Genomic DNA, 20,264 nt, shown 5'->3' on the forward strand with positions numbered 1-20,264 from the left:
AGTAAAATTGAACAGTGTTGAATTCTACTAATTTGGGAAAGCGTTCTTTTGTATCTATACTACTAATTGCAAGTACTGTAGTTTTTCCCCCCGATTGTGTAGGTTGCTTTTCATGCCCATGCATTACAGAAAAGGCCTTGTCAGTCTAGTGGCATTATGTCACGTTGTGATGAGCGTAGTATCATTTCCTATTTAATTTAAGTGTTGCCCTCCTCATTTCAGAGCACTTGCTCCCTTTTCATGTCATCTCCAATCACTAATTGGCCTTTTGAAAAAGCCCCACCACCCTTAGTTACTGTTGCTATGTACGGCTTCTTCAAGCTTCTTCACCGTTTGCTACTTTGATTTTTTGTATTGTTTTCGTCCTCAGTAGCAGTGAGTTTTAGTTTTGTATCGCTTTCCTCCTTTGGACAGATTTTCTGTTTTTAAGATCCTTATTCTCGTCTTCCCTCTGAATGAGGATTTAGAATATAAAGACATTTTTTTGTTTGCCAAGAAAAACTCTGCATCTGAGTGCTGCTTTGGGCCCTGTCCTGACACAGTCTAGTGTGCAAAAGTCTACTTTCAACACAGAAAGACGCCACGTTCCTGCCTGCTTGCAAATTTGTGCTGACGTGACAACATTTCAGGTAGCAAAAAAATAAAACTTTTTGTTCTCCGATGAGAATTAGCTCTATGCATTTTCATTCTGGCACAAGAAAGCTACCTTTTACTCATTTTAAGGAGGAAGGGATTATAGCAGTCATGAAAAGCATTCTGCTAGTTTCAAGGGGAATATGACGAGATTAATCCCGTTGGTGAGCAAAACCCTTTTTGAGTGTCCCAAAGCTCAGGTGAAAATAACAAAGCCATTTATCAAGGCATACTTCCATTTTCCTTATGCTGGTACTTGTAAATATGTGCCAAAGTAGCAGGCAATCCAAGCCGGCAGCTATTGGACGCACTTTTTGATGTCACGGCATGGCCCCTCTCAAATAGAACATGTTAAATGGACTACTGTGGTGCCGCTCAGATTGCCCAGCAACGCTCCCTCGCCCTTACCACAAAAACAATGAATGTGGTTTGAAAAGGCCCTTAAGTCTAAAGTAAAAGCAGATGAAACATTATCTTATACAGCATGGAAACGGTTAACTAAAGGTAAAGTAGCTCATTCATATTAGATACAAATCTTTACACTTAAAAAAATGCTAAAAAGGGATTTAATTTTACATTTGTCTGTCATAATCACAACTCAAACTAAACCTTATTCGGAACTAAAAAAAACGTAGTTGGATAACATACTATCCTTCCTATACTTTGTATCTTAGGGCAGCACTGCATTAATGAAATGTACTTTGAAGCAGGAGATAAAGTGAGAGGAGTTTGGCTGCTAAAGGTTGAACTTCAGCAGGGACAAACCGATCTGACACGGCTGCTGGAACTTTGAAGGAGTCACAGCAGTGAGGGATGAACATGGGGGGGAGACAAAAAAGAGCAAAAGGGCGAGTGAGAGAGTATGAGAGCAGACTTTCCCGCCTCTTGCTGGGTCTCATCTCCTCTGCATGACAGCGCCGCTCGCTCGACTTTCTAACGTGCCCTGTTTAGCGGGGGACGAGACAGTGACATTTGCATCAGTTTACATAAACGCGGTGGTGATTAATAGAGCTTATTCATACATCAGTCTGAGCATGTTAGCAAGGATACACACACGGAAAGAACTGGGATGTGCTGTGACACTTTCATTGTATAAAAGATAACAAACTCATTTATTACATGTTCATAAATTGACAGACATCACAACATACTTGCACAGGCGCTGTGATTGCATGTCACACAGTTGCTAGGTACCACAAGGAAAGGCTACAAAAACAAACATGCTTTCACATACAAGAGGGGTCAATCCAGCAACAGATTAAAGCCATATTCTGTCATTTTAATGATTTCCTGTAGGAGAAAAAACAAAGCGCAGGAGATTGCCGAAGCTCATTATCGTTATCTTTTAATTCTTTATTTTTATTTTCATTTTTTTTTGCTTACATCAAATAGAACAGACAAACATTGGCACATGCAAAGTCAACACTTTGTGGTGCTTTTCAATACCATCCAAATGCCATTGAACACAGACTGCTTATCTATTGAAGTACTCCAAACATGAAAATACTCTCAAATATTTACAAAAAAATATACGTACAATGCCCATCACTCGTGTGGGATAGGCCTTTCTTTTTTTCTTTTTCTTTCGCTGATTTCTGTAAAACAAAATACTGTATGTGGCAGAGTTCGCTGTTCAAGGTAATTTAATGTACTTGGAGCAATAGAGGCACAGAAGAAAATCACTCGAAACAATACAGAAGAGAAATCAAATAATGGGAACCCCAAGAGAATATGGCTTTAATGATATTGTAAAATAAAGAATCTTGAAAGAAGATCCACCGTTCTTAATGCCCTCGTCCGCGCTGAGCCCTTTTTAGCGGTCAGCTTGCTCTTCGCTCGGGTCTGCCGGTTCAATACCAACACGCCATGCAGTAACATTAGCCCACAGCACTGCTAGTCTCTGTTAAGTCTGGATGGAGGTGGGATGCGGTCCGCCATCCTGTCGAGTACTGCAGGAAATGCTGGGATATCTGCATTCCTCTCTTGTTACTCTGGAGCTTCACCTTTTTTATCTTTTCAATCACAAAATGACAAACAAGCAGCATTCATCCTCCAGCACATCAGATCCTGAGGTTGTTGTAGTTCACGTATGTCTTCTTGGTTGCTTGACCTAAGGAAGAACAAGAGGAAAGTCAAAAATAACAAAAAGAACCCATTAGTTTTTATTCCTATTCAAGCCTTCTTCATTTGTGTAAACAAGTCAGTGAGTACAAAAATAAGAGTGTATCTATCTAAGTCACACTGCATTGGAGATATCCATATACAGACGCTCCCCTACTTACGAACGCAATTGGTTCCGAGCGATTGTTCATAAGTTGAATTTGTTTGTAAGTTGATTCAGTGCTATATTTTGTATTATAATTTATGTTTAAGGCCGATATAAGTATATTGAAGGTTTATATAAGTGCATTTGTATGTTTAAGGCTTGTATAAGTAACACGCATTGGTTTGTACTGAAAAAAAAAACATTTAATAAAATGGAGAGAATATGTACAGTACTGTAGAGAGTGAGAGAGAGATTTATGTATTAGAAACTGGCCAAAAGAAGCGACCTAATGACGATTGCACAGTTTTCTTTTTTTTTCATCATAAATGATGCGGTAGCACTGTATGGCATCATTCAATTGATTTGCAAACTTTGTGCAACGTTCAATATTTGGGTCCTGCTGCTCGATCTTTCTGTTTATAAATGGTACTGACGGTCGAACAATTCAATGCCCGTGAAACGCTCACCACTCTCACGCGCATCAAGCTTCGTTATTATTGCCACTCGTTTCAAATGAAATGGCTTGCCTCTTCCTTGCAACTCCCTCAATAGAAGCCTTTAGCTTTTTACCAACCATATTCAATATTTGATGCATGAGATATTTAATGATACAAATGAAAAAGGTTCTTTGCACACTGGACATACATTCACGCACTTTCGCATTGCAACGAAGAAGAAGGTAGATGCTGGGTAGGCTGAGCTCTCACAGCGCCAGGCGTCGGTAAGGACAGTTTTTTCCCCACATCCATCAGACATCTAAACTCGCGCTAACATACACACATTCCCTTCTGCGGCATATGAATAGATGTTTGGTTGGTGATCTGCCGCCTCCTAGCTGACTTGAAGGAAGGTAAGTGGCAGACAGTGTGCGGTAATCGAGAGGTAAGCGACCTGTATGTAATCGAGAGGTAAGCGACCTGTATTCACAACAGCGGAATGACAAATTACAAGTCCGTAACTTACACTTATTTAGGTCTTTTGCCGATTAAACGTAGCTTATGGAGAAGCACCATCAATTTCGTCACACGCAGTTTGACAAGTAGGCTTTTTTGTGTTGTGGTAATGACGACATGGCCTATGTCCGATTATTATTATTATTATTATTATTAGCGGCGGAAAGAAGTACTACTCCGAAAAAGGCGCGAAATATAAAATTGGACTTGCGAACATTTTTGGACTTAAATGCAATTTGCAGACATGTTCGTATGTACCGTTGTTCGTAAGTTGAATGTTCGTAAGTAGGGGAGCGTCTGTATATAGTAAGGCTTTTTTCTTTAAAAAACGACATAGTATAGTAAGGCTTTTTTCTTTAAGAAAACGACATAGTATAGTAAGGCTTTTTTCTTTAAAAAACGACATTGTATAGTAAGGCTTTTTTCTTTAAAGAAACGACATGGTATAGTAAGGCTTTTTTCTTTAAAAAACGACATAGTATAGTAAGGCTTTTTTCTTCAAAAAACGACATAGTATAGTAAGGCTTTTTTCTTCAAAAAACGACATAGTATAGTAAGGCTTTTTTTTCGTAAAAAACGACATAGTATAGTAAGGCTTTTTTTCGTAAAAAACGACATAGTATAGTAAGCCTTTTTTTCTTTAAAAAACGACATAGTATATTAAGGCTTTTCTTCTTTGAAAAAATGACATAGTATAGTAAGGCTTTTTTTCTTAAAAAACGACAGTATAGTAAGGCTTTTTTTCTTTAAAAAAACGACATAGTATAATAAGGCTTTTTTTCTTTAAAAAACAAAATAGTATAGTAATGTTTTTTTTTCTTAAAAAACGACATAGTATAGTAAGGCTTTTTTTTCTTAAAAAACGACATAGTATAGTAAGCCTTTTTTTCTTTAAAAAACGACATAGTATATTAAGGCTTTTTTTCTTTGAAAAAATGACATAGTATAGTAAGGCTTTTTTTCTTAAAAAACGACAGTATAGTAAGGCTTTTTTTCTTAAAAAATGACATAGTATAGTAAGGCTTTTTTTCTTTAAAAAACGACATAGTATAGTAAGACTTTTTTCCCCTAAAAAACGACATAGTATAAGGCATACGACATAAAGTAAGGCTTTTTTCTTAAAAATAACATGGTATAGTAAGTCTTTTTTGTTAAAAAATGACGGTAGTAAGTTTTTTTCTTCTTAAAAAAAATGACATAGTATAGTAAGGCTTTTTTTCTTTAAAAAATGACATAGTATAGTAAGGCTTTTTTCTTTTAAAAATGACATAGTATAGTAAGGCATTTTTCTTCAAAAAACGACCAATAGTAAGACTTTCTTCTTCAACAAATGACACAGTATACAGTAAAGCATTTTTTCTTCAAAAAAAGACATAGAATAGTAAGGTTTTTTTCTTTAAAAAACAACATAGTATAGTAAGGCTTTTTTCTTAAAAAAATGACATAGTATAGTAAGGCTTTCTTCTTCAAAAAACGATATAGTATAGTATGGCTTTCTTCTTCAAAAAACGACATAATATAGTATTGCTTTTTTCTTTAAAAAATAAAATAGTATAGTAAGGCTATTTTCATCCAAAAAACTCAGTCACTGTGGTCCAGTGGCAAAGACAATGGGTCAAAATTTAAGGTGGACACAAGTTCAAATCTGGAGTGAGTTCAATTCCACTCTTTGCAATTCTCAAATTGTTTATTGAGGTAATGAAGAGGATGAATATACCTTCCAATCACATCATTTCAGAAGTCACTGTGGTCTAGTGGCAAAGACAATAGGTTGAAATTTAAAGTGCACACAAGTTCAAATCTGGAGTGAGTTCAAATCCACTCTTTGCAATTCTCAAATTGTTTATTGAGGTAATGAAAAGGATAGATATAACTCCCAATCCTGAAGTCACTGTGGTCCAGTGGCAAAGACAATGGGTCAAAAGTTAAGCTGGACACCATTTCAAATCAGGAGTGAGTTCAATTCCACTCTTTGCAATTCTCAAATTGTTTATTGAGGTAATGAAGAGGATGAATATAACTTCCAATCACATCATTTCAGAAGTCACTGTGGTCTAGTGGCAAAGTCAATGTGTTGAAATTTAAGGTGGACTCAAGTTCCAATCAGGAGTGAGTTCAATTCCACTCTTTGCAATTCTCAAATTGTTTATTGAGGTAATGAAAAGGATGAATATAACTTCCAATCACATCATTTCAGAAGTCACTGTGGTCTATTGGCAAAGACAATGGGTTGAAATTTAAGGTGGACACAAGTTCAAGTCAGGAGTGAGTTCAGTTCCACTCTTTGCAATTCTCAAATTGTTTATTGAGGTAATGAAAAGGATGAATATAACTTCCAATCACACCATTTCAGAAGTCACTGTGGTCTAGTGGCAAAGTCAATGTGTTGAAATTTAAGGTGGACTCAAGTTCCAATCAGGAGTGAGTTCAATTCCACTCTTTGCAATTCTCAAATTGTTTATTGAGGTAATGAAAAGGATGAATATAACTTCCAATCACATCATTTCAGAAGTCACTGTGGTCTAGTGGCAAAGACAATGGGTTGAAATTTAAGGTGGACACAAGTTCAAGTCAGGAGTGAGTTCAATTCCACTCTTTGCAATTCTCAAATTGTTTATTGAGGTAATGAAAAGGATGAATATAACTTCCAATCACAACATTTCAGAAGTCACTGTGGTCCAGTGGTGAAGACAATGGGTCAGAACTTCAGGTGGACTCAAGTTCAAATCAGGAGTGAGTTCAATTCCACTCTTTGCAATTCTCAAATTGTTTATTTGGGTAATGAAAAGGATAAGTATAACTTCCAATCACATCATTTCAGAAGTCACTGTGGTCCAGTGGTGAAGACAATGGGTCAGAACTTCAGGTGGACTCAAGTTCAAATCAGGAGTGAGTTCAATTCCACTCTTTGCAATTCTCAAATTGTTTATTTGGGTAATGAAAAGGATAAGTATAACTTCCAATCACATCATTTCAGAAGTCACTGTGGTCCAGTGGTAAAGACAATGGGTCAGAACTTCAGGTGGACTCAAGTTCAATTCCACTCTTTGCAATTCTCAAATTGTTTATTTGGTTAATGAAAAGGATAAGTATAACTTCCAATCTTGTATAGGCGGGCCGCCTCGTGGTGTAGTGGGTAAGTCACCTGCCTGCGACGTGGGTGTCGAGGGTTCACGTCCCGGTGTCGAGGGTTCACGTCCCGGTGTCGCCAGTCAACGACTGTATGGTGTCGGCAGTCGGCCGAAGGCCGACTGTCGAACACCACCAGGGATCCCCCCTCCCAACTGTCTTCCGGTCAGCCGAAGGCTGACCGGAAATATTGTTTTGCTGAAAAAAATGACTAAGTCTTTATTTGAATGAAAAAAGGATTACCCATTTACTGAACTACTAGTGTAGTGATTAGTCAAATGAGAGCGGGATTCGAACCCCATTTCCCACGTGGCAGTTAAATCCACTAACTTGAGGTCTGTCTGACCCATTGTCTTTGCCACTGGACCACAGCGACTTCCGAAATGAGGTGTTTGGAAGTTATATTTATCATTTTCATCACCTCAATAAACAATTTGAGATTTGCAAAGAGTGGACTTGAACTCACTCCAGATTTGAACTTGTGTCCAACTTCAATTTCAACCCATTGTTCTTGCCACTGGACCACAGTGACTTCTGAAATGAGGTGATTGGAAGTTATATTTATCATTTTTATCACCTCAATAAACAATTTGAGATTTGCAAAGAGTGGACTTGAACTCACTCCAGATTTGAACTTGTGTCCAACTTCAATTTCAACCCATTGTTCTTGCCACTGGACCACAGTGACTTCTGAAATGAGGTGATTGGAAGTTATATTTATCATTTTCATCACCTCAATAAACAATTTGAGATTTGCAAAGAGTGGACTTGAACTCACTCCAGATTTGAACTTGTGTCCAACTTCAATTTCAACCCATTGTTCTTGCCACTGGACCACAGTGACTTCTGAAATGAGGTGATTGGAAGTTATATTTATCATTTTCATCACCTCAATAAACAATTTGAGATTTGCAAAGAGTGGACTTACCTCACTCCAGATTTGAACTTGTGTCCAACTTCAATTTCAACCCATTGTTCTTGCCACTGGACCACAGTGACTACTGAAATGAGGTGATTGGAAGTTATATTTATCATTTTCATCACCTCAATAAACAATTTGAGATTTGCAAAGAGTGGACTTAACTCACTCCAGATTTGAACTTGTGTCCAACTTCAATTTCAACCCATTGTTCTTGCCACTGGACCACAGTGACTACTGAAATGAGGTGATTGGAAGTTATATTTATCATTTTCATCACCTCAATAAACAATTTGAGATTTGCAAAGAGTGGACTTGAACTCACTCCAGATTTGAACTTGTGTCCAACTTCAATTTCAACCCATTGTTCTTGCCACTGGACCACAGTGACTTCTGAAATGAGGTGATTGGAAGTTATATTTATCATTTTCATCACCTCAATAAACAATTTGAGATTTGCAAAGAGTGGACTTGAACTCACTTCTGATTTGAACTTGAGTCCACCTGAAATTCTGACCCATTGTCTTTGCCACTGCACCACAGTAAAGTTGGAAGTTGTATTTATCCTTTTCATTACCTCAATAAACAATTTGAGAATTGCAACGAGTGGAATTGAATTCACTCCTGATTCCCGCCTCATGTTCTGACCCAATGATTTTGCCAGTGGACCACAGCAACAACTAGAAGGTGAAGAATCAGAAGTCAGATTTATTCTCCGACTCTCTTAGCCTTACTTGCTATGTCATTTTTTAAAGAAAAAAAGCCTTACTATACTATGTCGTTTTTTAAGAAAAGAAGCCTTACTATACAATATTGTTTTTTAAGAAAAAAAGGCTTCCTCTATTATGTCGTTTTTCAAGAAAAAAAGCCATGCTATACTATGTCGTTTTTTAAAGGAAAAAAAGCCATACTATACTATGTGGTTTTTTAGGGGGGAAAGCCATACTATACTATGTCGTTTTTTAGGGAAAAAGCCTTCCTCTACTATGTCGTTTTTCAAGAAAAAAAGCCATGCTATACTATGTCGTTTTTTAGGGGGGAAAAGCCATACTATACTATGTCGTTTTTTAAGAAAAAAAGCCTTACTATACTATGTCGTTTTTTAAGAAAAAAAGCCATACTATACTATGTCGTTTTTTAAAGGAAAAAAGCCATACTATACTATGTCGTTTTTTAGGGGGAAAAGCCATACTATACTATGTCATTTTTTAGGGAAAAAGCCTTCCTCTACTATGTCGTTTTTCAAGAAAAAAAGCCACGCTATACTATGACGTTTTTTTAGGGGAAAAAAGCCATACTATACTATGTCGTTTTTTTAGGAAAAAAAGCCTTACTATACTATGTCGTTTTTTAAGAAAAAAAGCCTTACTATACATGGTCTTTTTTAAACAAAAAAGCCTTAATATACATGGTCATTTTTTAAGAAAAAAGCCTTACTATACATGGTCTTTTTTTGTAAAAAAAAACCTTACTATACTATGTCGTTTTTAAAGACAAAAAAGCCTTACTATACTGTGTCGTTTTTAAAGAAAATAAGCCTTACTATACTATGTCGTCTTTAAAGAAAAAAGCCTATACTATGTTGTTTTTTAAGAAAAAAGCCTTACAATACTATGTCATTTTTTAAGAAAAAAAGCCTTACTATACTATGTCGTCTTTTAAGAAAAACGCTTTACTGTACATGGTCGTTTTTTTTAAAATAAAAAAGCCTTACTATACATGGTCATTTTTTAATAAAAACCCTTAATATACATGGTCATTTTTAAAGAAAAAAGCCTGACTATATATACATAGTATTTATTTTTTAAACAAATAAAAGCTTTACTTTACATAGACCACTTTTTTTAAAAGAAAAAGCCTTACGATGTCCAGCCATTCAAGTCATTTTGCATGCCAGCTTTACGTTTGTACCAAATCTCGGGGTATTCTTTGCTCAGTTATGAAGCACGTCTAATAAGATGAATAAATATTTGACATTATCGTCGACAAGGAAAAAGAGTGTCGCCAAACTTTCGTCAAAACATATATACCAATTGTACCGTATTTTCCGGACTATAAGTCTCCCATGCGACTTATGTTTTTTCTTCTTTCTGACCACCGACAGCCTATTATGTTTTCTTTATAGGCTAAAGTTATCTCAAAAACTTGTTAACCTGTTGTTCTTGGTTTTTGATCAAATAAAAAAATTGCCCTCCCAAAAATACGACTTACTATATAGCAGGGCAAAAAATATTGACCATTGGGATTGATTTCACGTTCACTTAAGGAAAAACTTTGAATCTCTAACTAAAATTCTAGAAAAGATGAATGATGCTTCTTACCAGATTTCCAAAAGCATGTTTCAGTTTTCGCAGCCTGCTTACCATTTCTATGCTAGGTCTGGATAATTTCCACGAAAGATCTAATTGATATTGTGATATATTCAGTTTATTCACCCCACTCTAACCCAAGAAAATAATAATACAAAAAAACCTGCAAAGAAAAAACAACCTTTACTAGATAATGTTCTGCTTTGGAATCAGACTGCATGCTTCATTCCTCCTCCCAGCTGTGAGCAATATCAAGCAAGGTGTTCTGAGTCGTGTATCAATTCCACTCCCAATACCCTCGGTGTAAAGTCTTACCTTCTATTTTCACATTAACGAGAAAAAAAAGAAGAAAAAAATCAAACAAACAGCCGGCAAGTGGGCACTGAACAAACGCTGGGGCAAGCAGTGTGCTCCCAGTGTAGATTGCCATGGAAACGCAGCAGAATGTAACCGAGTGCCCGCCTCGCCGCAGCGTGTGCTTGTGTGTGCTCCCGTGATGCCAAAGTGTGAGCGCTTTCAAACGTTCAAGGTCCACGGCTTGCATTTGAGGTCCCGCCGACTCGTCACGACTTTTGCGAGGTCGGTTGAGGAAGTTTAAAGGTTTTTGAAATATCGTGGGGGATTTCATTTTTCATGTAGCGACCGGACTGTTCTCGCCACGCAGTCGCTCAGGCAATCCAGGCTAACATTTGTCATTCTTTCCCAGCAGAAGAGAAGACCCAAGTATATTCAGCCTTAATTAAACACATTCCAATAGATTTTCATTCTACTGCTTTAATGTTACCATGGCAACTAACTCCACTGGGCTTTGCAATTAAAGTCAGACCGTTCCTTTACAGCATTTTGCAGTCTGGGCTTGCAAGTATGATGAATAAAACATCACGTGTACGACAGAGTTTTGCTAGTAACTATGCGCATCCTTTAGAAACACCAGCAAACCATTCTGAGAGCAAGTTTATGTCATTTGTGTCTTTCCTCCTTTTAATATTTATAATCGTATACATACTGGATGCATAGCAGCTATATGTTATTCTGATGCTTTCTCAGTAATTGATGAAATAAACCTGAAAAGTATCACTGATGTTTCTTTGGTTTTACATATCTTTTTTTTGCTGGCACAGCTTAGTTACTCTTTAATAAAGGAGGATTCATTCATTTGGCTTTGACTTCTTAGTTACATCAACAATAACGTGTGGAGGGGATCACTGTTTTTTTCATCCATCCATCTTATCCCTCCATCCCTCCATCCATCCATCAATACATCCCTCACTCCATCCACCCACCCACCTAGCCATCCATCCACCCATCCATCCATCCATCCATCCATCCATCCATCCATCGATCCATCCATGCATCTGAGAAAACAGACACCAACCCACCCACACATCCATCCATCCATCCATCCAGCCACCCATCCATCCATCCATTTTATATGGGATTTGGGCTGGGAAACTGCGCCATCGCGAGTTCCATGCACGGTTACTACCGACCTTCGTATCTCAAAAAACTGCTTGATTTCAATGAACCAGGTGAGGCTTGAGGCCTTGGAAATGAGTGGGTGGGAAAATTATATGGCAAAAATATGTGATTAACATTAAGGCCGGTTGCTTTTCAGACGAAAGCCTACTCTCAACCATCTGTAACAAGTCGGCACAATCCGATAAATAACTTGTGGAAGAGGATCACACACATACTTTCATTTCTCCAGTCATTACAGTATACGTTGAGGACATTGAGTGATGACCATTTCAAAAATGGGCAAATCTTGCTTTTTCAGTCAAGTTATTAGACCACATCAGTACCAGCACAAATCTGCAGAACTGCTCATCTTCATAATCCTATAAATCACTCCGACTCGTCTCCTCCAGGGCTGACGGGCCCTGAAAGCGAGGTATTTGGCGCTCTGATGCTTACAGGCATTGACGGACAGTCTCCGGGGACAGTGGAGCCACAGTTCAGGTTTCGGGGCAGTCATGCACATAAATTCGCCATTAATAAATGTCACTTCGACTGCGGCAAAAAAGGGCAAGAGGGAGGAGAGGGATACAGGATGGAGAGATGAGGCGAGAAGACATTCATAGAGGTGAAAGGTCCATAGAGCAGATGACATGATGTGCTTCTGGGATAGCATCCTGTAGACCAAATGACTTGTCGGTACCCGTGGGTACTTTTGATGTTCTTCGGTGACAGATGTTGAGATTTGGACCACCAGCACCCCTGTGGCGACTGCTTGAGCAAATCCCATCTCTTGATGTGTCATCTGACCGTGTTTATGCACAATTTATTGAGACAAAACACACATACGTGCATGTAAGTTTATTGGGATCCTGACAGATGAGTAGGACAAGTGTTGGGTGTTTGGAGACATTCCTTTGAATATCCATCATCCCTAGACATCATTCAAAGACAGCTTTTTGAGGGGCTGGTGCACCTGTGGGCGCCGTCAGTGCTGTGTGTGATTAGAAGCGTAGCAGGAGACGAGGCGTTTGGCCCATGTAATGTGTGATTTGCATGAGTTGTCAATCATCTACATCTTTCTGCAAAAAAAGGGAAGATGTGTTTCGCATGCCTCCAATGATGGACACGTTATACTATGTAGGCACAAGTTGGACACCTGCAGTGCCGTTGTATCCATTTTTCTTAAACGGCTTATCTTCGTTCCGGTTTTTATGGACTGTGATGGTTGGGAAAATCCTATAAATGCCGAGAGTCGAGTAGTAGTAGTAGTTTAAACACCTCATCACAATATTATAAAAAACAGGGTTTGACAGTGAACATTACATCCGCAGTAATCCCCCGTGTTTTGCTGTGCCCCGCAAAATATGAAAAAAGGCAAAAATCGCAAAAGGTGAAAAATCGCTTCAAAACACAAAAAAAATGGGTTTTACTGTGAAAAAAAAAAACGAAAAAAATTGCAATAAATGAAAAACCCCAATAACGGGGTTGTACTCTGAAAAATTATCCGTTGTATGCCCCGTTGTTCGCTGTGCCCCGCAAAATACCAAAAAATGCAAAAAAAAAAACAAAAAATGCAAAAAAAAAAAAAAAATGCAAAAAACATATGAACTTAATATATAGATATACTCACAATTTGTGGAATATGTGTTTGGTCTGTATTAAATATGAGCCACTAACAGTGTTAGAACCTGGAAAACAATGCCATCTGGTCTGGCACTATGGCTCACTACTCACTACTGGACACCTAACCATTATGCCAACAGGAACTATAATTAGTTGTCCCCTCTTGCCTTCGTCATGAACTTTCCACTTGCACCTCCAAAAACAATATTTTTGGAGAAATCTCCTAGAAATTGTCCAAAACTGTCTTTCAAGTCGGTATTAATAACTTAGCTACCACATACTTTTTGCACTCATCGCAACACCATGCCACCCCAAAAACTCAGTTCATTTCCAAAATGTTTCTAAAGCTGACATTGATTAATATGGTCAAGGCAAGTTGTCGCCACCATCCTTGGAATTCATTGTCTGTGCTCATGCTGACAACACCAACCAGACAAAAAGCGTTTAATGGTTTACAAAACCAAGTAACAGGAGTTACTTCATTGTCAGGTTCGCCATTACTTTCAAAATCCTGACAATCATCCTTCTAACCTATTAGATTGCTTCAATGATTCAGGCACTTTGGGTTTCCCAGAGTCAATACATATGTCTTCAAGCGACTGTCAACACTTTGAATAGGCTAGAAAAGTGTCTGAATTACAATGAGGAGACAGACACAAACATGAAATTGGCTACTGTAGTATCCCAACAGGGACAATTGACTGAAAAGCCTGGTTCACAATCTTTGTCTGATGTTTGCTCACCAAACTCATATAGTCAACAGTTGCCATAAGACATTTGGAACAATGTGGCTACAATCATGTTGAAACAGTAAAGGTCATCAAGGACCCATTCATCATAATAATTAACAATTCAATTCATTAAAGTGTCCTAATAGCATATCGGACTTCACATTCACCCACCGGCTAATATGCGAACGGAAATAATTATTCTGATAACGTTAAGTCTAAACGTGGTGGTCTGAGTAACACTTCCCTCTCTCTCCTCAGATGGATTATCCCCTTTCACTGCATTGATAGAACCCTTATTCTTCTTCAAATCTCTCCAACCTTCCTCTTCCTCCGGCAAGCTCGGGTTAAAGGTCTTGGAGATAACGGATGCCCTGCTCTATAGGCATTAAACATACTTTTTAGCCTGGCACACTACCAATTAAATTGGCCAAATGGGATTTCAAAGAGTGAGAAAGGAAGTCTAAGAAATACTGGGGAAGTAAAAGAAAGACCTATCACTTTACCCCTCTAGGGGAAACCATTTAAAAACCTCAAAGGCACAGATATATAAATGTAGATCCTGTGACATTTCCTGGAAGTTCAACAATATACACTTTCTCAATAAAAGGAAGATATACCTGTCAAGTTTATGGCAGCGTTTAGCTCATGAATGAATGCTTCCGCCACATACTTTTGTGACATTAAGGTTACTCACTCATAGGGTCAGCAGCAGGATTCTCACACAGCTCAGTCTTGGCTTCTCCGTTGGGTCTCTCGCTCGGTTTCTGGGACAAGCGTGACGACATGGTAGCAGCTGTGACCACCGCCTTGAAACTACGTTTCCTCTTCTGTACGTTGAGCTCAGGGTGGAAGATGATGATGTACACCTTGGGCATGTAGAGCATGCCCAGTGCTACTGAGGCACTGAGGTTCATTGAGATGGTCAGGGTAGTCGTCTGGATGTAGAGCTAGCAGGAAACAAAAACAGGTTAAAAAAAGGGTTGGAACAAGGACAACTGGTAGGAAAGTGGCAGACAACACTCTGAATTGGTTGCCAGCCAATCGCAGAGCGCAATAAAATGGTTAATAATGGGTAAAATTATATACACCATTTGGCAACTGGTAAGTAAAACATGATGCACAACAGTTGCAAGTCACTGTGGTCGACAACCACAGTAACATTAACATGCTCATTCATTCAAGAGCAGAATGTAATTTCAGTTGATTTGTCGTTTACAGGCACTGTGTATGTGAAAGGAGCAATTAATCACTGTTGGACACGATACCGCATATTTAACACAAAGGCGGTTCAAGGACACAAAAGTCAGCGTGGGGAGCCATGTGACTTCATATAAATGTTCTCCTTCCCACCCATGCGCCTGTTCCCACTGCTGACGAGATTGATAGACCCGAGTTGAGTCCTCAAGTTCCCCCTGGTGTCAGGCATCCCGTTCGGCCTGTGGAGCCTCCGCCATATCAATGTAAAGCGCCTGAGCTCCAACATTCTACGGCATGTGAATGCCACATCAGTGAATGACTTGCAAGGGTCTCTGCATTTTTTGACAGCGTGTTCCTTTGTCTTCCCGCATCGCCACACGCAGCCGCCTGTGAAAGGCTTTCAGCGCGATACGTGTTAAGATCATTCTGGAGACGGCCATTGATGTGAAGCGCGCACTTACACCCTTGCATGACGGGCCGCCTCACTTACATAACAGTTTTCCACATTTTCCACTTGCAATTGTGATCTTACGTAACCCACAAGGCACATTTGGTTCACGCTATATTATAGATGTTCTTAAAAGGATGGAGCCTTATGTTTCATTTGAGGGAATTAGGGAAAACAACTACATCTGGGCACGTTGTTGTTTCAGGAGCACATTACTAAGCGATAGTTTCCCAAGCTTTACTGAGCCAAGACACCCATTTTACAGAAGAAAACATTCCTCCCACATCATAAACACTTAAATGATGATGATCATGTTACAATTTATTTAGCTCAGTGTGAAATTCCCATCTCCTCTTATCTCATTGTCAATCTCCTTAGAGTTTCCAATCAGCCTACCATGCATGTTTTCCACATTTCACGATTTTCATTTTATAATTTTAATTAAGAATTTTAGATTATTAATAATATATTATGTATTAACATTTGCATTAAAAGTCCCCAAAATGGTGCAGTTTTACTTTTGTTCCATAGGCAATTAATAAAACATTTTTCCATGTTGCCATTAAAAAAAAAGAAAAAAATCTCATGATTTATTTATTGGCTGCCACTGATGGTGATAGACAGCCAATCCATTTGCTGTGTGGCAGGCGTCAACAAAAAACTAAATGCAAAGTCAATCAACAGTTTCCACTGCTTTTGATTCAAGTCAACAGACATTGTGTTGGTATCTGCACATTGGCTACCTGTGCCAGTAAAATACAAACAGATAAACTGTACACACGAGTCTGTTTGAGCTCCTAAGTTATAGCTCAGAAATTGTAATAATTCTTTGCAGAGGATAGGCCTGTGGTCATGTGATAAAGAATGTCTCCATGTGAGCCTTCACTGCTCAAATATCGGTTGCTTGGGCCGTGATAGCTCACAAAGTGCTATTTCTTAACCCATTAGTTGTGTTGCATTAGTTCACACACAGTAGCTCCCTATAAGGTAATGTTAGGGTCATGGCATCCTGTTTGGGATTTACTGTGTTGACCTATACTGCATTTAAAGGCTGGCTTGCACCGCCATTCCATCTGGTGCTGGTAAGTGGATGGCACTGTCAACACATTCTCTACCACAGGGGTTCTGCAGGGCGGAGAGACTGAATCACTGGGAAAGGGAAATGAAGCGTTGCCATTATTTGCATTACTTTTGTAAACAGAATGACTAATGGTAATTTCTTTAATGGCATACAAGCCCATTTAAAGTAAATTGCTGCCAATGCTTTTTTTCCTTCTGATCTCCACCAATATTTCAAACAGAAGATCATCATCCTCCGAACACGCACCCACCCATCTACACACCAACATACACATTCTCCAATCCTTCTCGCTTTTCTATGGGCAAAGGCAATCTAGCCTGCACGCCATGCATTAATAACTGCGCGAGTATCTCAATGATCTGTGTTCACGCTGCTCTCCAGAGCTGTAGCAATGCGTCATTTTTATACCAGTTTCTTTTGAGATATTAGGGCAACCAATAAAATCAGTGCATGCACACGGCGTAGGATAAAATCACCAGAGATTCCCCACCTTGTGTTTCTATGTTTAGTTGTAGCCAGTCTCCATAGCAACATAACACAGTTCTAAGTGCATCGCAATGCAACTGGAAGAAGCTTTTAATGAGATTGTGATAACTTTAACGCCACAACAATGACCCTTTTACAGCTGATTTATTGACCGTGCAGCAGTTTGCTGGCAAGCATTAGGTGCTGGCTCACATTCATCAGACCCAAGGAAAACACTAAAGAAGAAAGTGCAGCTACACAAGCTGTCATCCCCTTTCATACGGTAAAACCCGGCCAAGCAATTCTCTTAGTGTCCTTGTCTAATTATCGTGCTCGTGCCTTGGTTTGACTTAATTTCAACGCCCTCTCACCCACCCCTCAAATGTCACAAAACATCTATAATTAATGATTGTTACTTTAATATAAATAAATACATGAAGCCATTTTCATAGCTGCTTGCCAACTCTCTATTTATAGCCGCACTAATGATTTATTAACGCCCTCATCAGGAATCAAGCACCCGCTTTTGAACGTTACGTCCCGTTGACGAGCCCGATTGCAGCACCCAGCCACAACAAATGACAAGTCTCCTTTTTTTTTTTTCGACAAAAAGCTGTTGAGGGTAATTCTCATAATTATAGCCACCAGGGATATACTTAGTGCGAGGGCAATTTAGTAGGCTATGGATGAGTAGCAGCAGTGATGAGGGTTTGATTCAGAGAGTGACAATCAGGACGGTCTCTGCCCAGCTACACAACGTCTTCAATAATGGATGTGGGGGAATTTGCTTTTCTCTCAGTTACCTGTGAGTCTTTTGTTGTTGGGGCTGGCCTACTTTCTAGTCTGGCTCATGCCATGAATAACTGACTGGCTATGTGCTGCAAAGGCTGAATCCGCTCTGGATTTACTTTATGAGATCATCAATGAAGGTCTGAATTTTAGGAGTTTGCGGCTGAAGTCTCACACAATAGAACATTGTTGGCGTGCCGTGAGCGAGGGTCAGGTGTTCCACGGGCAATGATCTGCCAAGCAGTCATACATTGTAATATTACGGGGTTAAGATATACATATTAGGAGGTTAAAAATATGACATCAAATTATATTTTGTACAATTTCAAGATTTAAATTGTAATATTGTGAGATTAAAGTCATTTTTGTTGTTTTTTTCTAATGTAATTTGAACCGGAGGTTGTTTGGTTTCAGGGGCTTCAATTTTTGTTGAGGTAAAATCTGTGTGAGCACAAAACTGCTTTTTTTTGGTAATAATAGGGGATTGAAGTAATACTGGGAGGGAAAAAAACTTGTTATATATTACGATATAAGTCTTTTGGTTGTTTTTAATGTTATGTTAACCAGAAGTTGTTTGCTCTGTTAGGACATTTAAGTAATATTGGGAGAAAAAGTCACAAAACATCATAAGGTCAGTGTGAAGAATTAGAATTTGAAATACTTTTTTCTTTGGGTTTATTTGATTCCCGTTGATAAAACTTTGATGCGAACAACTTTTAATTGTTAATGTAGCCGACAGAGTTTTAAATTAGAAGATTTTCAGTGTAGTGTGCCTTGAGATTTTTTATTATGCAAAAAGTGTCCCACAGCTCAAAAAAGGTTGGGAAACATTGTGACAAGCGACACCTCTCTTCGCAGAATTGTGTTGAGATACAGCATTCGTTTCAAATCTCAGTGTTGAGGGATGGAGATCCGGTGGTGACCTATTAAACAAGGTCCCAGAACAACAGAAACCAGCGGGTGTGAGGCTTTGTCTACTTTGGGGTTGCTATTTGAAGGAAAAAAAACAATCCTGGATGAACATCAAGTTTACTGTGGATACAAATATTTAACACAAACAACACATTTCCATCCTTTCAAGGGTAGGGCTCATAAAATGACATTGTGGAATGTGAGAAAACATTGGATACTGCAGTTGTGAGCTGACAGTGGATGTTTTTGCTGGAGGTTTGGAAGTACACGATGACATTGTACAAAAAAACCTGATTGCGTCTGTCAGGGTCAAAGAGATTCACCTGTAGTGGTACTGTGTATTACGAGGGAACCAACATATGGGTATTTCAGAATACAAGCAAAACGCTGCAGCAGTTATCGTTAAGGAAACGACAAGCCATTGCCACCCCAGTTGCATAAATCAAGCACAACAAATCAAGATTAAAGCAGGGTCTCTTATTGTATTCATCATGAGTTCATTTCAGATGAGAAACAGCAACAATGGTCGACGATTTCCAGTATTTCGACGCAGCGTGATAGAAAAACAACGAATGGCAGTCAAGTCCAATCAAACAACTTCACTGGACAGCGTTATTATTTCCAAGGTTCATTCTGCCTTCCTCTGACTTGAATTGCTAATTCCGCGTGACATGACTGTCAGTGACTTGAGGGTGCAAACCTGCTTTTAAGCCAGATGAGTGTCTTGTCATGATTAGAGTGTTGCATGTTGTAACACTTACATGGTAGCGTTTTACTGTACAGAAGGGAGCTTCATGATTATCCGCTCAAATTTCACTTTGCTGCATTAAAGCTGAGTTTCCAATTTCACATCTGGGTTAAAAGCTGTAGGCTATTCTCACAGAACAATGGGAAGAATTCATTTAAGAGGAAAATGGCCCACATTAATTAATATTTTACTCCAGAACACACTTAAACGACATGAGGAGGACTTGGAAGAGGACAATGCAATATTTTTAACTGGAAATTTGCCTGACCGAAAAGTTTTTTATTTATTTGCTTTCATATCTTTGTGCCGGCATACCTTTTCCCCATACAAAATGTGGAAAAGTATATATTTAAATGTATGGCTTTAGGCTGTCCTTTACTTTCAAAGGTATGAGCGAGCACTTAGTTAAAAAGCAGCATTTTATTCTCATCATATTCAATTTCCTTGTCTAAAAGCCAAATGAAGAATGGTGTCATCATTCTCTTGAGTATTGTCCTCTTGGCGGATGTTAACCTATTTTCAAAATAAAAGGCAGACACTTTGGCTCCAATTTGCATGAAAGGTTTCAAAAACTTCATGAAAAATACGGAATATACTTATTAG

General features: G+C 38.7%; 1 protein-coding gene and 1 long non-coding RNA gene across 2 annotated transcripts in view; both read right to left on the reverse strand.

The window, feature by feature from the left end:
- Positions 1 to 1,716: 1,716 nt before the first annotated feature.
- Positions 1,717 to 20,264, reverse strand: part of grm7 (glutamate metabotropic receptor 7) — an 87,621-nt gene continuing 69,073 nt past the window's right edge. Inside the window, exons 9-10 of the mRNA XM_077607980.1 lie at positions 14,716 to 14,968; positions 1,717 to 2,743 (exon numbers count right to left, since the gene is read on the reverse strand). Of these exons, the coding sequence (XP_077464106.1) occupies positions 2,694 to 2,743; positions 14,716 to 14,968 (303 nt within the window). The 3' untranslated portion in view covers positions 1,717 to 2,693. The remainder of the gene's footprint in view (positions 2,744 to 14,715; positions 14,969 to 20,264) is intronic.
- Positions 7,445 to 7,976, reverse strand: LOC144084988 (uncharacterized). Its single transcript, XR_013303977.1, has 3 exons — positions 7,915 to 7,976; positions 7,604 to 7,827; positions 7,445 to 7,515 (listed from the first exon to the last, which is right to left on the reverse strand). It is a non-coding gene; the product is annotated as an uncharacterized LOC144084988 (long non-coding RNA).

Source organism: Stigmatopora argus, chromosome 1 (genome assembly GCF_051989625.1).
Source record: "Stigmatopora argus isolate UIUO_Sarg chromosome 1, RoL_Sarg_1.0, whole genome shotgun sequence".
NCBI lineage: Eukaryota > Metazoa > Chordata > Actinopteri > Syngnathiformes > Syngnathidae > Stigmatopora > Stigmatopora argus.